Source organism: Psammomys obesus, unplaced genomic scaffold (genome assembly GCF_907164565.1).
Source record: "Psammomys obesus unplaced genomic scaffold, mPsaObe1.curated_primary_1811, whole genome shotgun sequence".
Classification (NCBI taxonomy): Eukaryota; Metazoa; Chordata; class Mammalia; order Rodentia; family Muridae; genus Psammomys; species Psammomys obesus.
In genome coordinates, this window is record NW_026586383.1 from 7,718,503 (window position 1) to 7,738,259 (window position 19,757).

The 19,757-nt window shown below is 45.4% G+C and overlaps 1 protein-coding gene across 6 annotated transcripts in view; it reads left to right on the plus strand.

The window, feature by feature from the left end:
• The first annotated feature begins 7,225 nt into the window (after positions 1-7,225).
• The window catches only part of Golga4 (golgin A4), an 87,669-nt gene continuing 75,137 nt past the window's right edge, over positions 7,226-19,757 (plus strand). For 4 of the 6 annotated variants that reach the window (XM_055601822.1, XM_055601823.1, XM_055601825.1 and 1 more), the window contains exon 1: positions 7,228-7,562. In XM_055601822.1, the coding sequence (XP_055457797.1) occupies positions 7,491-7,562 (72 nt within the window). In that variant the 5' untranslated portion in view covers positions 7,228-7,490. Of the gene's footprint in view, positions 7,563-19,757 lie in introns of all 6 variants that reach the window. The other 2 variants (XM_055601826.1, XM_055601827.1) reach the window with 2 other exon arrangements.

The window sequence follows — 19,757 nt, forward strand, 5'->3', positions numbered from 1 at the left end:
TGTGCTCCGCCGTGTCTATGCCCGGATCCACATGGAACTCTGGATCCCCTGGAAGAGCAGCCGGTGAGTGCTCTGAGCTTCTGAGTCAGCTCTCCAGCCCTCTGTTTCTATTGAAGTGTAGAAGCCAAAACCCCTCTTTAATATTAAGGGTCCTTAGGTGTTGAAGAATTTATTTCCTGTGATGAGGAAAAGTCAGTTTAAAAGTTTTTTGTTTTTGTTTTTTTTTTACTGTTTTAGGATTACAGTTCAAGGTCAGCTTGAGAGCCTTAGCAAAAACCTTGACTTCAAATAGAGAGATTTTAAATGAGACGGAGCTATAGCTCAGTGGTAGAACACATGCCTAATGTACATAAGGTCCAAGTTTACTACTTAGGAATGCCGGTACACAAACACAGACACACACACAGGGATGTACATGTGCTGATATAAATACATATATGTGCACATATATGCTATTATTCAAATAAAAATGAATGTGTATTTATATATATATATATATATATATATGTACTCTGACCCTCAATTTTATTTTTACTTCAGAATGTTAATTTTATATGGCTTAGCAAGATATAGCTGGGAAGATAAATAAAACCTAGTGTTTGTCCCCAGCAGAGGGACTGACTGGGTAGCTGAAGGGCCGGTAGTGGTAACTTTTTTAATACCTCTCATATATTTTATTACACCCTAAGATGCATTACCTCCTCCAAAACTTATTTTAACATGTTGAAGAAAACAGGGAAATTATTTTTACCCCTCAAATTCATTTTTGGCCGAATGATAAGTACCTGTGTGTCCACGGATGCTTAGAGAAAAACCATGGAGTTGTGTACTGTTAGTGTGCCAGACAAGTTAACCTTGAACGGTGTCGTTAGCCAGGGGAGCTGACACTTTTCCATTTCCTTTTCGTGTGTTTTTGTGCACTCTGAACGTTTATGATGAGATGTTAGTACTTGCTCTTTTTTTTGCCAACATGGAGCTGAACAGGGGATAACAGTGCCCCTTTGTACTTCTACCTCAGAGTAGGAACACAATTGGGAATTTCAGAAGTTTTGCAGAATCTGCAAAAGGAAACCGAATATTCTCCAGTAGAGTGTAGAACCGCTGAACTCTAGACTGTCTTTGGGGAAAGGGCTGAGAAGCCGGGGCAACATCTTGACTGTCCGAGCAGCGGGACCGGGAATCCCATAGGTGCGCCTCTGGGCATGTTTGTGAGGGCATTCCTAGGTCCTTTTAACAGAGGAGAGAAGGCTCACCATCGATGTGGGTGGCAATCCCGTGGGCTGGGCTCTGAGATTAAATAAAAAAGAGAAAGTGGCCTGAGCATCAGCGTTCGTCTCTGCTTTTTGACATCACAGGGATGATACTGCTTCTGCCCAAGACTGTGATGGACTCTGTCCCCAAACTGTGAGCCAGAATAAACTCTTCTTTCAGTTGCTTCTTTCAAAGCAATGAGAATAGTTACTAATACAGTACCTCGCTCCAAATAACGCTTATTAAAAATGTCTTGGGGCTGGAGAGATGGCTTGGTGGTTAAGAACACTTGCTGCTCTTATAGAGGGTTGGGTTTGATTCTAAATACCCACATGGTGGCTGACAGCTGGTTAAAAAGTCCAGTTCCAGGGGCTTCACTCCCCTCTCCCACCTCTGCAAGCACTATATAGCGCGCGCGCACACACACACACACACACACACACACACACACACACACACAGTCTTCCTTTTTATCTTTGAAAATAATTTAGAAGTCAGCCCAGTAGAGATAGCTTTAAAAAGAAAAGAATTTAGAGATTTTTTCTTTTGTCAAGTGTTAACAATTGCCTTTCCTGGACTAAAGGAAAGAGAATAAAGTGACTGATGACTGAATGCAAGACTTGAGAGCTGGGGGAGGGGTAAGTTACTGGGGACGGAAGGCTGAGCCTAATGAGGGAACATTGCTGTCGAGGTTTAGATAGCAATTCAGAGGATGTGGTAGGGTTGCATGGGTCAAAAGGGTCTTTTTTTGTTTGTTTGTTTGTTTGTTTGTTTTTAATACAACATTCTGCCTGCATGTGCGCCTGCACACCAGAAGAGGGCACCAGATCTGACTGTAGATGGTTGTGAGCCACCATGTGGTTGCTGGGAATTGAACTCAGGACCTTTGGAAAAACAGCCAATGTTCTTAACATCTGAGCCATCTCTCCAGCCCCCAAAAGGCATTATTTTAAGACTTTTCAGATTTATTTTTTCATGTATGAGCATTTTGCCAGCATGCATGTAGGTACACAATAGTCAGAGGTAGGAGAGGGCAATGGAACCCCTGGAATTGGAGTTTTTAACTAGTTGTGAGCCGCCATGTAGGTGCTGGGAATTGAGCCCTGGTCCTCTGTAAGAACATCAAGTGCTCTTAACTATTGAGCTATCATGTCACCAAACCCACACTCACTCTCTTTATAGAATCAGGCATCAATATAAAGCAAGGTTTTGTTTGATTTTAAATAACCCAGAATTCAAATGTTCCAAAGAGTAAATCTGTGTGCTTTAGAGTCTGGTTAACAAGTGTTTATAAAGGAACAGGGATTTGATTCTTTCTTACATCATTTCGTTCCACCAACCCTTTCTAACAAAAGACCACTTTTTTTTTTTTAAGACAGGGTTTGTCTGTGTAGGTCTGGCTGTCCTGGAACTCACTATGTAGACCAGGCTGGCCTCAAATTCAAGAGATCCACCTGCCTCTGTCTCCTGAGTGCTGGGATTAAAGACCTGTGCTAACACCACCTGCCCAAAGACCTCGTTCTTAAAACAACACTTGTATCTCAACCCTGTGGGTTGGATTTCCCCATCAAATGGTTTTTATACCTCAATTATTGGCTCACTAGCTTTGCAGCTTCTTCTGGAACATGCTGTGTAACTAAATATGAAACTGTTAATAATTAAATTGAATAGCTTAAAAACAAAAACCAGCCAGGTGTATCTCAAAGGAGATGAGAAAGTACTAAGCCTGTTACAGTTGGGCACCAAATAAAATAACAAGAAGGGGTGCCTGCTTGCTAGTTCCATGTGGCCAGGTGCCTCTGGGCAATGCTGCTGCTTGTTTTTTCCCCTCTTTCCCTTAACTTGTGCCTGTTCATAAATAAAAAGGCAATATGGTAATAATACAGGTGTTGGTATAATGTTCTTGTGAAATGTGTCCAATTTACTCCTATTCATTCAAATGATGATTTCTCCACCCCACTATCTGGTTTCAATTAGGACATTGCACTGTGATGTTTATTCTAAGCATCACCTGTCTCAAGTTTGTGTAAACATGCCACCATCTGTTCTATGTAATGTCAATAAAACAACCAGCCAGTGCTGAGCAATGGAAGAATAGGGTGGGGCATCCTAGTGCAGAGGGAGGAGAAGGAAGCAGGGGCGGGGGGGGGGGGGGGGGAGTCCAGAGGAAAGATCGGCAGCAGAGGACTGGGAACCGTGAGGAGAGATGAACCGGACTTAAGATATGACTAAGAGCAAGTATAATGTGGAAAATCTGACTGGTAGGAAGCTATGTGGGCTTGGAGGTTTAGGATGGAGTAACTATAGCCCAGCACTGTGCTCTAGGTTAATTAAATAAATCCTAATCTCTCTATGGTGATTTGGGTATACAGCTGATTTAGGAATAACCACTGTTTAACTAAAAGATATATCAATAATAAATATTAGTCAACAACATATAGGCCCTCAGTTTTTCTAGTTAGTTCACTTTTGGTCTACAATAGGAATTAAATTAAAAATGAATAATTAAAAAAAAAAAATCCTCTGAAAAGAAGTTACTCCAAGCCAAAACATTGGTAAAATGCCAAGTTGAATCGCCATCTAAGCTTAGACTCTGATGCAGAGGCCTGGCTCCTGAGGGAGGTTCTCCAGGGTTTTATAGCAGTGATCTCCACGGCCTTACTATGATGTACAAAAGTAAATGTTAACATGGATGTGCAAATGAGAACATTCGGATAGTAGAAGGCCCGGCATTGTGATCCCCGAGCTCTGTCACTTATTCTAATAAACACTGGGTGATAGCTCAGTGTGTGCAGCACCCACCCATCAGGTGCAAGGCCCGCACATGCGCACGCACTCACGCACGCACGCACGCACGCACGCGATCTCCAAGCGGTTTCTTCTCCCCTCTTCTAACATGCGTGTGCATATGAATGCCTGTGTAATTTCATCCATGCTAAAAGTGTTAAGGAATCTGGCATGGAAAGAAAATGCAGTGGATATACTTTTACATTTGAGAATACTTGTCTGAATGTACAAGTTCAGTACTGCAACCAAAAAGACCAACTACACCGATGGGGATAATGGTCAACCAGCCATTAGGGAGCAGCTTTGGAGAACTTAGAGGAATCAGTGTCATGGGAGCTGTGGGTCAAGGGCACCGGCTTCACAGTGGCCTCAGTTCAATGGCTGCCTTGGTCCTGTGTGAGCTGCGCTGCCTTGACTAGCTATCCTCCTAAGTGTTTGTTTTGTTTTGCTTGGTAGCTGTAAAGGGAAGCTTTTCCAGGTTTTTTCTTCTTAAAGTTCATTATTGGTATGCAGAAAACTACTGATTTTTGTTATTCATTTTGTATCTTAAGACTTGACTGAAAGTATTTCTTCAATCTAAGGGTTCAGATGGAGTCTTTAGGCTTTCTTAAGTACCAGGTCATTTAATCTGTGAATAGGGGAATTTGGACTTCTTCCTTTCCCGTCTGAATCCCTTTTATTTCTCTTCTCTTACTGCATCCATGCTGCGCTTCCAACTTTGCAGGAAATGTTTTCTGTTTTTCTCCATTTAGATGTTTGTAACATATAGCTTTTAAGAAATATTTGTTTTTATGTGTATGGGTGTTTTGTCTGCATTTCTGACTGTGCACCATAGCATGTCTGCTGTCCTCAGAGTTCATAAAAATGTTTTAGAGCCCCTAGAACTGGAGTTACAGAGGGTTGTGAATCACCATGTGGATACTGGGAACTGAATCTGGCTCCTACTTTTACATAAGTAACAAATGTTCTTAGCTGCTGAGCCATCTCCAGCCTCCAAATCTGCAAGTATTTTGCTGAGAATGTTTGTGCCTATGTTCATCAGGGAAATTGGCACATAGTTTTCTCTGTGTGTTTGTGTGTCCTTACCTGGTTTGGGCATTAGTATAATACTGGCTACATAGAATAAGTTGTATTCCTTCCAGGTTGTTAAGATTGCCAATTCTTTAAGAGTATGGTAGAATTCCCAGTTGTGAATTTGTTCAGTCCTCGGTTGTTGGTGATGGTGGGTTGTGGTTATCCACCACATCTGGACAGCTCCTGTTGGGGTACCCAGGCCACGTTCCATCAGTCAGCCTAAGAAATCACCCCCCCCACAAACATGTTATATGTTCACGCCATCTGTTTTGTTCTTTTAGAGAACTGTGACTAAAATGTTGTCCTAACTTCACTGCTCATTTCAGAAATATTTAAGGTGTTTCTTAGTTTTTGTAGGTTGTATATGTTTAGGAATTCATCCATTTTTTTTTCTTAATTTTACTTCTTTTTAGAATAGAAGTCTTCAAAGTTTTCCCTAATAACCCTCTAGATTTCATTGTGTCTATTTTAATGTTCTCTTTTAATCTCTAATTTTATTAATTTGGAATCACCCCATTGGTTATTTTTCCTAATTTTTTTTTGGTTTGTTTTTTGAGACAGGGTTTCTCTGTGTAGCCCTGGCTGTCCTAGACCTCACTCTGTAGACCAGGCTGGCCTGGATCTCAGAGACCCACCTGCCTCCTGAGTGCTGGGATTAGAGGTGTGAGTACCACTGCCTGGCTCTCACTTTAAAATGTAAACCCTTATAACCATTTTTGTAGGCAAGTCTGTGGGGGCATGATCTTTCTTAATGATTGACGGTGGGAGGGCCCCGCCTACTGTGGGTTGCTCCGCCCCGAGGCAGGAGGTCCTGGGTGGTATATGAAAGCAAGCTGGGTGAGCCTCAGGGAACAAACAAGTAAGCAGCATTTCTCCCTGGCCTGTTTCCGCTCTTGCCTCCAGGTTCCTGCCTTGAATGTCTGCAAGCAAAGTAAGACAGGGGAGTTATATGCCTGGAGACAGGACTCTTTTCCTCAGGTTTCTGGCTATGAATCTGTATTCTTTGCCATCCCTTTGTAAGGAATTGGTAAATGTAAGCAAAGCATTTCCTTGAGTTTTGTGTGTTGTGCCAACAAATCTATCAAATCTCAGGAGGGGACCCCAGGAACCATAATAGCTGGTAGGTCAGAAACACAAGTCAGACCAGCTGGGCTTGTGACTGGACACTGGAAGCTGGGAGCAGTCATGGGATGGAAGCATCAACCTGTGGGATCTGGTATTCTCTGTCTCTCTGTCTGTCTGTCTCTGAGTCCAGGTCATTATGTAGGGTAGCCCTGGCTGGCCTTGAACTCACAGAAATCAACTAGCCTCAGCATCCGAGTGCTGGAGTTAGAGCTGTTTGCCAGCATGCCTGGACCTTACCGCTGTGTCTGAAGGGTCAGAACTGAATGGATGCCATCCAGGTAGTGACTGGTGCAGAACCCAGAATGCTGAGAAACTTCACATGGGACTTGGTGAGCAAAGCTCACAGAAGTACTTTACATGGCGTGAATGCAGGAGGCTTTCTCTCATACCGGAAAGTCTCGGTGGGGCATGACGGCCCCTCTGAGTGCAGTCACAAATATCAAAGGCTGGCAATTCTGACCAGGTAGAAAACCGTGCACCTGTAGGTCTCAGTTACTCTGGAGGCAGGAAAATCACTTCAGCTCCTACATTCAAGGCCAGTCTGTTTAGTAAGGCCGGATTATTTATTAATTTTTGAGCCAAGGTCTCATTGTAGCTCAGATTGGCCTTCAACTCATTACATGGGTAAGAATGACCTTGAACTTCTGGTCCTACTGCCTTTACCTCTGGACGCTGGAATTACAGGCGTGCATAATCACACCCAGTTTATGTGCTGCTGAGGCTAGAATCCATGTCCTCCTGTATATGCTGAGCAGGCGCTCTACATCCCCGGCCTCAGATCTTCTTTTAAAACCAACCAAACAACCAGCCAGTCAACCAACCAACCTCTCTCACCCCAGCCTTCTTCACTGTGGTGCTTGCTCAGTGGTGGGGAAGCTCCGCCACTTGGCAGCACAACGCCAAGACCCGGTCTGGCTTCAACGCAGGAGTCCTTGCGCGCGCGCGTTCACCCACACCGCTTCCAAATTGTCCACCGCGGCGCTCCGTAGCAAGCCCTCGACAGGCTCCACGTCGGCCGCGCAGGCGCCCTGGGCGCGTTCACCTGCTGCCGTTGTCGCCGCCGCCGCCGCCGCCGGGGCTGGATGGGGGGCCCGAGGCCGGCCAGTGGCACCCAGGAAGAAGAGACGCGGCGGCGGCGACGCCAACACCCCCAGGACGAGCGCCCCGAGGTGCCCGCGAGCCCCACAGGAAGGCGGTGAGGTCCGGGCCCGGCCGCCCCGCGGGTAGAGACGCCGCCGGCCCCTCGCCGCGCCATGTTCAAGAAGCTGAAGCAGAAGATCAGCGAGGAGCAGCAGCTGCTGCAGCAGGCGTTAGCTCCTGCCCAGGTACGCCGTGCCCCTGCGCCGGACCCCGAGGGCGGCCGGAAGCTCTCCCGTGACCTTCGACCTCCGCCGCCGGACTGTCCCCAGATCGGAGCCGAGGGCAGGGTTCTGGGCCGTCCGGTTCCGTAGGAGCCTGGCTTCTCCCAGCGCCATCCCCGTGCGGGGTGGCGGGGCCAGTCGTGACATCTGACCTGGGAGTCTCCCCACTGAGGACCGAGCCGGCCTGAGAGATGGGTGCGATGGTTCGGGCCCCGCTCTCCCCGCCCACGCGAGACCCTGACTCTGGTTGACGGCGTGGGCGGGGCAACCCAGACCTTCTGTGATAAATGACCTCCGACCGAGGTCCGCTCTGTGTCCACTGCGCCCTGAACCTGGACCGGCCAGGACTCCGTGCGTCCCCTGGTTCCAAACCGTGATTGAGGCAGAGAGGGTCGAGCCGGCCCGGGCCAGCCTGTCTGCCGGAGCGCAGGACCGCGGTCCAGCGGCCAAGGCTGTCACGCGTTAGTCACTTCGCCTGACTCGGGGGATGGCGGGCAGGGCGGAGGGGCAGACACTGAGCCGGACGGGCAGGGAGCGTGTCAGCAGCCCTGCTCTTTCCAGGAAGGTGGTTGCTTTTAAGGGAGTATGTTTCCGGGGGAGAAGGGGGCGTGTTCGTGTTAGAAGCTGACTAACCCTCCCGAGCAGTCCTCAGGGCCGGTGGTGTGAACGAACGGAGGGCTTCTGCTGTATCTCTCGCCAGTTTTTCTGAGCATCAGTGGATTGAGCACTGACTGCTTCCTGTAGTTCCTAGAAACCTAGAAAACCCGTAGTTCAACAGAGGCTGTGGCTTAGCTAATTGGGGAGCACTTTGGGTGTTTAAATATAACGAGCCAGCTTTCTGTTTCTAGAAATGTATTCTGAGAAGATTTGGGATTTGAAAACATTTAGTTACATGGTTTTATTTTTTCTTTCTTTTTTTTTTTTTTTGTTTGAGTGTGTGTGTGTGTGTGTGTGTGTGTGTGTGCGCGCGCGCGCGCGCGCGTATGGAGGCCAGAGGACAACTTTGGTGTCATTCGTGCGCGCGCTTGTCAGTGTGGGTGCATGTGTGCGTGCGTATGTGTTCGTATGGAGGCCAGAGGACAACTTTGGTGTCATTCCTCAGGCCTTGTCTTTTTTATTTTATTATTTAAAAATGGATTTATTTATTTTATGTTGCGAGTGTCTCACCCGTATGTGTGTCTGTGTACCGTGTGCATGCTTACTACCCTCAGAGGCCAGGAGAGGGGGTCGGATAGCAGGGGATTTGAGTAATGCATGCTTGTGAGCCGTTATGTGGGTGCTGGGAGCTGAACCTTGGGTGGCCTTCTCCAAGAGAAACAAGAGCTCTTAACCTCTCTGTGCCATCTCTCCAATACCCCACCCCACCCTCTTTTATATATAAAGTTTCTTCTTGGTCTGGGATTCACCAAATAGGCTGGGCTCTCTGGCCAGCAAGCCTGGGATCTACCTGTCTCTGCTTCCCGAACACTGAGATTACAAGCATGTGCCACCACGCTTGTCTTTTTTAAAAGTGGGTTCTGAGAGGGGACTCAGGTGGTCGCGTTAGCAGCTGAACTGTCTTGCCAGCGCTGGTAGCACTCTGGGGCCGGGGAAGAACTGGCTGAATAAATTCTTAATAGGTAGCTGATTAATATGCAGCATTAAAAATAAGCAGCATTGACTTGGGTCTCTGCTGAGCATTGTATTTAGTAGTTAACAGAGGTTAATCTCATATGCACATGAATATATGAGGTAGATATTATTTCTCCTATAGATAAAGGTGTGCTGAGGCCCAAAGATGATCTAATTGCCACATAGTATCAGAGCTGCAGACAAGTGTGGTTTACATAAAATGGTGGATGTTACAAGAGACAATATAAATGTAGCATGTAATCTTAACCAGTTTTTGTGGCAAAAGGAAATGTTACTGTTTTTATAAGTGGCTGTTAACCCAGCATTTGAGATGTATGAAGGATTTCATATTCAGCTCTAGCCAGGACAACTCATCGAGCCCATGTTCCCGAAAATCAAACCATAAGTGTGTACGTGTGTAATGAATATAGCTTTTAAAGGCTATGCTGTAAGATATTAGTAATATATTTAATGTACTTATATTTAATGTTAAGCTTTTTCCTAAAAATGAACTGCACTTGTTCAGTAGCAAAGGGAATAACAACAAAAGCTTGTCGCATGCTAAGCTATTAGAGTTTCTGGTCCCCGTGGCCTAATACTGTTAGAGAAGCAAGCATCTGTGTCAGATGCTGTGTGTAAGACTGAACCCTGCATATAAGACTTAAGATAGACTTCGGATAATCGACATCTCCACCCGGAACAGAGAAGCGACTCGGCAGTATCTGCTGCCAGGAGGGCTTGAGCTCAGAAGTAAGCTGGTTAGTGCTTTCAGAGAGCTAAGGACCTTTCACTCATAAACCAGCATTCTCCTTTGAAGGCCCTGTTTTTCCATAATTATACACTTGTGTTTTTAAAGCAAGGTGTCTTCAGTTTGTGTCTTATCTTGGTGATTCAAGGGATTGTTTTGGTGTTTTGGGATATAGATTGCTTTCTCTTGAAGAAATTGCCAAGCCTTAAGGATTTTTGAGACAAGGTTTCTCTTCTACCTCTTGCTGTACTAGGACTCACTCTGGGTTTTCTTTTTTTTTTTTTCCTTTTTAAATTTATTATTATATAGTGTTCCACCTGCATGTACACCTTCGTGCCAGAGGGCACCAGAACTCACTATAGGTGGCTGTGATCCAACGTGTAACCGGTTGCTGGGAACCGAACTCAGGACCTTTGGAAGAACAGTTAGTGTTCTTAACCTCTGCGCCATCTCTCCAGCATGGGACTCACTCTGTAAAGGAGGATAGCCTAAACCTCAGAGATCCACCTATGCTGCCACTGGTCCCCTAGTGCTGGGAATACTGCCTGTGCCACCCCACTCCCCGTCCTCACTGTCTTGAAGTATTGTTTGTAATTTTTTTGTAGCCCTGGTTGTCCTGGACTCTCTTGTAGACCAGGCTGGCCTCAGATTCACAGAGATTCACCTGTCTCTGCCTCCCAAGTGCTGGGACTAAAGGTGTGTGCCACCACTCCCCGGCATGAAAGGCTCTTTTTGCTTATTCTTAAGTTTGTTCTTGCCTCCCCTTGCCCTAAGCCCTACAACTCCAGCTCCCCTCTCCACCCTTATTTTTAGTTATTTTTGTGTTTTATAATGTTCTTTAAACCAGGACTTTCTTTGGAGCACCAGCTCCTGAATAACGACAAAGAGACTTATTATATTTGTTGTAAGCTTAGGCACTGTAGCTGGGTAGATTCTCAGCTCTTCTAACCAAACAACACCGGCCTGGCCCACACGGCACCTCGTGGCCCATTACCTCTTCTCAATACCTTTTCCCAGTCCTTGTTTTTCTTTGCTTAAGGCTGGCCACTCTTCCAGACTCCAGTTCCTCCCCAGAGTTCTGCCTCTGCCCAGAAGTCCCACCTTCCTTCCTGCCTTTGCTATAGGCTGTTCAGCTCTTTATTAAACTAGTCAGAAAGTGTTGGAGTGTTTATAAAATAGGATGCAGCTAGTACCAAAGTCTGGCCTGTCTGTTGGTACAAAAATCAGCATTTGATACAAAGACAGTTTTACACAGTGAACAGAAAGATTTTTTCATTATTTGCTATCAATCTGCTCCCTGCTTTTTGAACTATTGTAAACTTTGTATATATTAAAGGTAATTACCTGAAGGGTTCTTTATTGCATTTTAGTATAATAACCTAAATTTGGGCATTCAGGTTGTTTGTTTCTTGAGAAGCTTTTGTGTGCATGCTTCCTGGTTTTTAGCTTGCTTTCCTTAAGAAATATTGTCTTGATATATTAATTTCCAGTGAGTTCCTGTCAGATGCTGATGGTTCTGGGTAAACGTTTCAAAAAAGTTCCATATAGTAGCAATAGTGCTAGTATTTGCTTCCTGTGTGCCTGTGTGCCTGCCTGCCTGTGTGCCTGCCTGTGTGCCTGCCTGCCTGCCTGTGTGCCTGCCTGTGTGCCTGCCTGCCTGCCTGTGTGCCTGCCTGCCTGCCTGTGTGCCTGCCTGCCTGTGTGCCTGCCTGCCTGCCTGCCTGCCCGCCTGTGTGCCTGCCTGCCTGCCTGCCTGTGTGCCTGCCTGCCTGCCTGCCTGCCTGCCTTCCTAGGCTGCAGAGGAATTTAACATGCTGGCAGTCTAATTCCTAGTAATTTCTGTTTGGTTCGTGCTAAGGTTATTTGAATCTTTTCTTTGTGGTCATTATTTTAAGTAATCATTTGCTCATCAGATTTGATTATTTGTATGATAATTATTATGAGTATGAATTAAAGTTAAAACATTTCAAATCAGGTTTTGCTTAATTTTTTTTTTTAAAAAACATGCATTTTGGATTTTTCTTTTTTTTTTAACTCTGTAGGATTAATTTACTAAAAGAAACATTATACAGACGGGGCTATGGATATAGCTCAGTGGTAGAGTGCCTGCCTAGCCTGATAAGGCCCTGTGTTAAATCTCTAGCACTGTAAACAGACAAACACTTCTCCAAACAAAAAACAAGCATTTGCCAAACATATTTGAGGACCAAGGTTCTGATTCAAGTACTGTATTAATTGTGATAAATTTGGGGATGTGTGTTAGTGAGTGTGTGCTTGTGTGTGTGGTGGATAAGTAACATTTCTTCCGAATTTTCATTCTCATACTAATTATTACTAAATTACTTAAATAATATAAAAATGAAGACATGAGAGGATAAATAGTTTGAGTCTACATTTCTGAAAGACTCACCAGGCTGCAGAACAGAGGCTGGCCCCAGGGACGTGGGTGGATGTTACTGTGTACTAGTTTGCTCATTGCATTGGGAACAGGAAAAGTTTGGAGATGACTGGCCATGATGAGCTCACAGAGTGTAAGTGTGCCTCAGGGTACAGTACACCTACACACATTCAAATGGTAAAGTATATGATATGCATGCTTTATTACAATTAAAACAGTTTTAAAAACAACATGTAGGCCCTATTTGAAACCTGCAGAGTTTTCATTTTTTGGTTTTTCAAGATAGGGTTTCTCTGTGTAATAGCCCTGGCTGTTCTGGATTCACTTTTTAGACCAGGCAGGGCTTGAATTTACAGAGATAATCTTGCCTCTGCCTCCCAAATGCTGGGATTACAGGTACACATCATCACTGCCTGAGTTGTTTACTTTCTTAAGTAAGGCCCTGAAATAATAGTTAGTGTGGTAGAAAATTTACAAACCCCAGCAAGAAGTCTCACAGGTGGCAGTAAAGGTGAGTTTACCAAGTGCCTCTGCTTAAACTGTCCTAAATTCCCAAAGAGCACAGCGAGGGGAGAGTACAGTCTGTGTTCCTGCCAGTGAGAAGTCAGTGCTTATTGGTGATGCTTTGTATAGAATTCTATTGTTACATCTTAATAAAATAAACTTCGTTCATGTGACTTTTAAAAAAGAATCCTCCATGCAGCTGTCAGCAGAGGGGAGAGAGGACAGACAGAGTGCATATACCCTCCTCACTGGCCTGAGAAGATTCCCAGAGCAGTGGTTCTGAACCTTCCTGGTGCTGTTATTCTTTAACAGTCCTCATGCTGTGGTGACCCCACCCATAAAGTTGTTCTCCCTGCTACTTTGTAACTGTAACTTTGCTACTGTTGTGAATCGTAAGTATGTTTTCTATAGTCTTAGGTGACCCCTGTGAAACGGTCTTCCAACCCCCAAAAGTGTGAGACAGGCAAGTTGAGAACCACTGCCCTGGACTTACGAACTTTGACTCAGAACCAGGATTTATGGATTTGATACTAGACAGAATCTCAAGATGAGCACTTAGGACACAGATCTGTGTATATTATTAACAGCATTTTGATACAGGGTTAAGTACAAGGCTTAAGAAAAAGTGCAAAAGTAAGATGGACCCAAGTGTGCGTACCGGCTCCTCAAGGGAGAGTAGGCGGTTCCTGGCATTAGCTGTCTCTACATTTTGGAGGCTCATAGGTTACTTCTGAAAAGGTTGCTGAGAAGCCTTAACTTCTCTCTCAGTTTTGCTAAGTGGCCTTGGGGATGTCTGGGTGGAGTAGCAATCTAATAAAGTGACAGCAGGAACCACAGGATTGCAGAGTCCCTCTTGGAAATGGGTTTCTGCTGAGATTCCTAGGAATTGCAGGTTTCTGCCTGGGAAGGAAGAAAGGCCACACGTAGTTGGCTGTGCCAGGGCTGCTGTGCCCCAGCACATGCCTGGGCAGCTTCTTTACTATTTTTAGGCACCACAATTTTTCCTGTGTCAGAACCAGTCCTGGTGGCACACACCTAGAATCTCAGCACATGGGAGGCCGAGGCAGGAGGATGGAGAGTTTGAGGTCAGTCTGGGTTACATTCTCCACGTGACCCTGACACGGAAAGAAAGAAAAAAGAAAAGGGTGAAATTAGAATGTGAAGGGCCATAAAGTTGTGAGAAGCCAGGATGGATCACCTGCTTTGTTAACTGCGCTTCAGAGATGGCAAGGGTGTAAGCTGTGCACGCCTCGTCTCGGGTCGCAGCTCAGGGCAAATGCAGACCGTTCACAGACCAGCACGCTGGGCTGGGGAGAAAGGACAACAGGTTACTGCAGCATCTCGACTGGTAGATGAAGGCCGGGGTCTCACTGACATTCGTGGCTCCCTCACGCGTGCAGGAGGGCGCACACACGAATGCGCACACCCTTGTAGGACAAACACTTACCTCTACTTTTCCTTGGAACATTTTCCCTTCTAAAAAGCATGTCTTTGAGATTTATAGATGTAATTTTAAAAGGAAATTTTAAACAACTTGGTAATTAATATGCTATTTTAATTTTTCCTTTTGACTTTTAAAAGTTATGGGTTTTCTTTTTATTGTTGTTATTGTTTTTTGAATTCCCTGTTTTGGTAATGAACTTATATTAGTATTTTTAGGTAAACCTCTTATACTTATTTTTGCGTGTATTTTTCGTGTTTTTTTTTTTTTTAACTTCTGTTTATTCTGTTGCCTAGAGAGATGCCTTCAGAATTTTAACCTCGCTGCTTCCACTGATCCTATTCTGGAATTGTATCTCTCTAGCTAGCAATGACATCAGGCTGCAGATGACAGGCCAAGTTTAGCCTTCCATCTTTTACTTTAGTGTGCGGGTCCCCTGAACTCATACACAAACTGTCTGTTGTGGGTTTATGGCACCTCCACTCCACACCGCAGTTCACAACTATCTATAACTTTAGTTTCAGGGGCTCTAATGCCCCCTTCTGGCCTCAGAGAGCACCAGGCATGTTTGTGGTACATAGGTATATATGCAGAACACCTGTACACTTAAAATAAAATAGCAACAATAATAATAAAAAAAACCCCTAAAGCTGAAATAGGAATTTCTGCTCTAATAACCATCATTTTAACTGTTGTGCTGTTTTTGGTTTTAGTTTATTGTGGTTTTATGGATTCAAGAGCTTGTCAACACTGTCAAGATTGTAAGCATTACATCACTGACAATGTATGGGCATCTGTATTTAGGTTAATTTTCAGCATGTAGACATAGTTTTTGATTTACTAGATTTTTCTGGTCTTGCTCAGTTTTGTTTTGTTTTTTTAAAGATTTATTTATTCATTATGTATACAGTTTTCTGCCTGCATGCCAGAAGAGGGCACCAGATCTCATTATAGATGGTTGTGAGCCACCATGTGGTTGCTGGGAATTGAACTCAGGACCTATGGGAGAGTACCTAGTGCTCTTAACCTCTGAGCCATCTCTCCAGCTCTTGTTTTGTATTTTAGGAGGAAGTCTTGTTTTTTGGTGGTTCACTACTGTTTTTGAAATCCTGAAGATTGATTTCCTTAGCTGACTGTTATCTGTTAGTCCTGTGTACTTGTATGTTTGTGTAGGAGCGGGGACTGGTCAATCTAGAATTCCTCATTGGCAGTCAAAACAACCAGTCATCTCAATATTCTAAGTGCGTGTGTGTTGCTGGCCATCAGATCCAGGTCCCTGTGTGCTAGGCACTGTGCTCCGCTGCTGAGCTACACCCTTGAGACGGAAAGGAAACTGAAGGATTACAGCACTTATCTTGGAATCTGAACTGTGCTGTGCTGGGACACAGATTGTCATGGGAAACCGGGCCGCCTTGTTTTCCTTTGTCACGGGCTCTAACTAGTGACGCTTTAGAAGGTCACTCATTATACTGTTATCTCTGGGGATGTGCTTGCATTGGGGGCTGCTGACCTGCTGCAGCTCCTGTTTGTTGTGTAACAGTCTCCTGAAGGAGTGCTGGTAGCACCAATCTTCCAGTCCAGTACTCTAGGCCCTGTCCCTGCAGACTTGTCCTGGGGAGTGAGCAGAAGATTCCACTCTATGCTTTGTAGCTCTCCTTCAGGCCTTTGGCCTTATCTACCTGCTTTGCCCTTCTCCCTCCTTGCTTTGTTCATGTTACCTAGGCTGAAGCCTCATTGTTCCAGAAAAGAAACATGCTGCTCCACTGAGTGTGCAGAGCGAGACAGGAAAGCTAAGGGCTTGTCAGCAAGTCGACCTGGTCTTGGGCCCACCTCTATGTTCACAGCTCGCATGCACCTGTTGCTTTAAGCTTATGAAGATTCTGCGGTGAACGCTGTTTCACCTCTTCGTGTCAGCATTCCCTTCTGTGGATCCTGGGGTTGTGGCACCTCAGCTGTGCTGGGTCTTGTATTTCTCACTTACCTCCAGTCTTTGAAGGTTGCTTGAGAGGTCAGAATTCTTTGGGGAGGATTTCTCATCTATATGGTATATAGGTCATATGCAATACTTAACTGGAAGTTGCCCTAAGTTAACTTTGGATGAGGGAACTTCACATATCAGAAGCCATGTTTGGGAAATGAAGCATTTATATCACAAGAGTAAGGGCTCATTTCTGGAACTACGGTAGATTGTAGAATGGCAAAGATGCTTGATTAAGGGCATGCTGAAAAACTCCCACTAGTGCCTGAAATGTAGACGTTAGAAAGCTAAACCCAAGGTAGGTAACCCTTCCTTAACTGAAGTGTCAAGTTGATTTGCAGGGACTGGAGCAGTGTGTAATTGTGTAATGCAGAAAGGTCCAGTGGGCTGTCCCTGCCCTAGTTGAGTGTGTGGGAGGAGTTCCTGAGCAGGCGTGCTGAATGCTAGTACAAGCCTAATGCCGCACCTATTTCTGGCTGTAGCTGCTTGGGGCAAAACTTGAGAGGCAGGAGCTAAGTCAAAAGGCCCATTAGCAGCCAAACATGCTAGTGATTCCACAGCTGATGTAAACTACTCATGAGAAAACATTGACTACCCCTGATTTTGAGATTTCTCATGCTTGTTTTGTCTACGGCTCCAATAATTAGGGCAGTCCAGTTCCTCTAACAGGCTGTAAGGCTGTAAGGCTGAGAGAACTTTGGGAGCTAGCTGACCAAAAAATAGTGTGAATGCTGTTTCCTTTCTTGTAGAAAGCTGGGATTAGTTGGTTTCAGAGAGTTACAGATTCATGATAATTAAACCGTATGACACCTAAAGAGATGTGTACGCACAGAATTGTACCCATGTTTCTAACAATTCTACTCTCGAGTGTCCATGAAACCCCAGCAAGGGAGCCTCCAGTAGAGCAAAGGTAAACCTAGCACATCCCACTATGTGAGATCCAAATTCTGTGTTTTTGCTACCTTTAAATCATGTTGTTAAACCTGGGATTAATGCTTTCAATTCCTATTTTTAAAAATCATATTAAAAACATGAAGTACATTGAAGTGTATAGGTTTGGGAGCTGGCGGCCAGGTACAGGAGCTTTGTGCTTACAGAGATAACATGGCTGGTTATCTCTGTAAAGCACTCAGGTGACTTGTACCTGAAGTCTCCTCCTGTGTTTAGTGAAAATGCAGGCAAGAAGGTAGCTATCATGAGGGGGTTCTCTCCAGGGCCCACTGCCCGGTGAGCAGCTGCTGGCCGTTAATAGCTGCTGGACAAGGGAGGGTCAGTGGGCATTCTCACTGGTGGGGACACACACATGGGTAGCACTAGTGAGTCTAGAGCAGAGCTGGGGTGGGGGTGGGAGGAGAGAGATGGACGATGGGTATAGTCACATTTCACTGTAATATGTGTGATTCAAGAATAAAGAGAAAGTGAATCCATGATATAAAGTTTACAGGCGGTAGTGTCTGGGTTGCAGCTCAGCAGTTGGTGATTGTCTGCATGGCGAAGACCCACGTTTGAGGTCTAGCCCCTATGCCTGTAGTTTTGTTAAAACTTTTGTTTTAGGGGTGTCTCTATGCGTTGGGTGTAAGTATGGCGGCATTGTTGCTATTCTACTGTGAGTGCCAGAGAACTTCAGGAAGTAGTCATCGACAGTGAACTGGTGAGGCAGACGGGGAGGTAGAAGCTGTGTCTATCCTGGCAAGCCACGTGAGCATTCTGAGCATCAGTTCTAATCAGGAAATTGGCTGTGGTATCGTGTGCCCTTTGTGCCTTTCAGATAGGTTGTAAGGACCCAAAGTGACACAATACAAGAAGACATTTGCAGTTGTTGATGATGTTTTTATTGAACGGTGCATACAAGGTGTTGTGCTCGGTGTTAATTTGCCTTGAAGGGCACACCTAGTCCCTTCACGGCCGAGACAGGTGCTGCCCAAATTCTTATGGAGTTAGGGTGGGGCCTTAGGAGCTTCTGACAGGTCATGAAAAGCCTAGGAATAGGGACAGGGCGCAGAGCCTACCATTCCCAAAGGTTACTGTTCATCTTCACACTCTACAGAAGTTTGCGCAGCCTCAGAGCTTCTGAGCTGAGTTCGGCCACGGTTCTGTAGGTCAGAAGTCTGGGACAGCAGGACTCTGTTTCAAGGCTGTCCCAGGTGCTGTCAGGTTGTTTTCTTTCCTTCATGCCCAGGAGGTTACCGTCGGCTTCAGCCAGTGCTCTGCGGGCTGTGGAAGAGGCGGCTTTCCACCCCAGACTGCAGTTCTCGCCGTGTGTCCCTGCAGGGGCAGGAGTGCGAACCTCTAGCCTTGATCTTTGTCTTCTGGACCCACATTTGAAGGGCCTGTGTAACTAGGTTCAACTTGTCTGGGTACTTTTTCTTTTTTCTTTCATTTAGAGTAAACTCATTTTCAGCTAAAATCATGCTTTCAGAACCCCTTTCCATATATGGTAGCACAGTTGTGACAGTGATATGTTATTCACCGGGCAAAGGTGATGTGGGACCTTCCACATTAGACTGGTTTTTCTTATTGTGAAGTTGAGGCCTCTGGTCAGCTAATGATAAGCTATCCGGCAAGGGAATATGAGTGTGAGCCTGGATAGCAACACCAGTTTTCTCAGCAAATAGCATGCACACACGTGCACATCACACAAACATGTGCACGCGTGCACACACAACCCAAATGGAATCCAGGATCTTGCCCGTGTTAGGCAAGTGCTCTACCACTGGGCTATGTCTCCAGCCCCTTAAAGTCCTATCTGTCTCTAAGTGTGAGAGCATACTAAAGATCCAGGCTACCAGAGACCAGGCTTTTCTTGTCGTACTTGTCTTGTAGCTTCAGATAGTGATCAGCCATTAGGCTGAATGTTACCAGGTGCTGTGGCACTTTTCTGGGCACAGGGTGTTTTAGAGCTCATTCACTCTTCATCTTGATAAACCATTAAAAATTTAGATTACTTTGTTTTATATTTGTTCAGAGTTGATGAGGCCTTCTGATTAGACTCACAGGAGGCTGAGATGTAAGGCCAATTTTGACATCCACATTGAGACGCACTTTCACGTGAGTCAAGGTCTCATCTTGGCATGGGGTCCTCTCGGCATTTAGGTATTTGGAGAGCTGAATTAGTACAGCAGAGATTTCTCAGGAGTTATGGAGTCCCAGTAGGGGATGGGTTGCTCAAGAGGAATTTCCTCAAGGCTGTTATAGTTCCTAACGTTTCCCACCTCCACCCAGACCCAGCGAGGAGCTCTTCCCTTCCTGTGGCAGCCTCTTCAGATCTCAGCCTTTCAAGCGGCTTGGCTTGAAAACTAACTCTAGGTCTAGGAAGGGTTTCAGATGTAAAACTGCACTCCCTCACATTCCCGTGGGTGCTGAGCATGCAAACCTCAGGCCTTGTGCTTGTACTGCAGCCACTTTGCAGCTACTCAGTTTCCCCAACTTTGATATAAGCTGTCTCTGGAGTAAACATGTTTGGTGGCCACCTTTTTCAA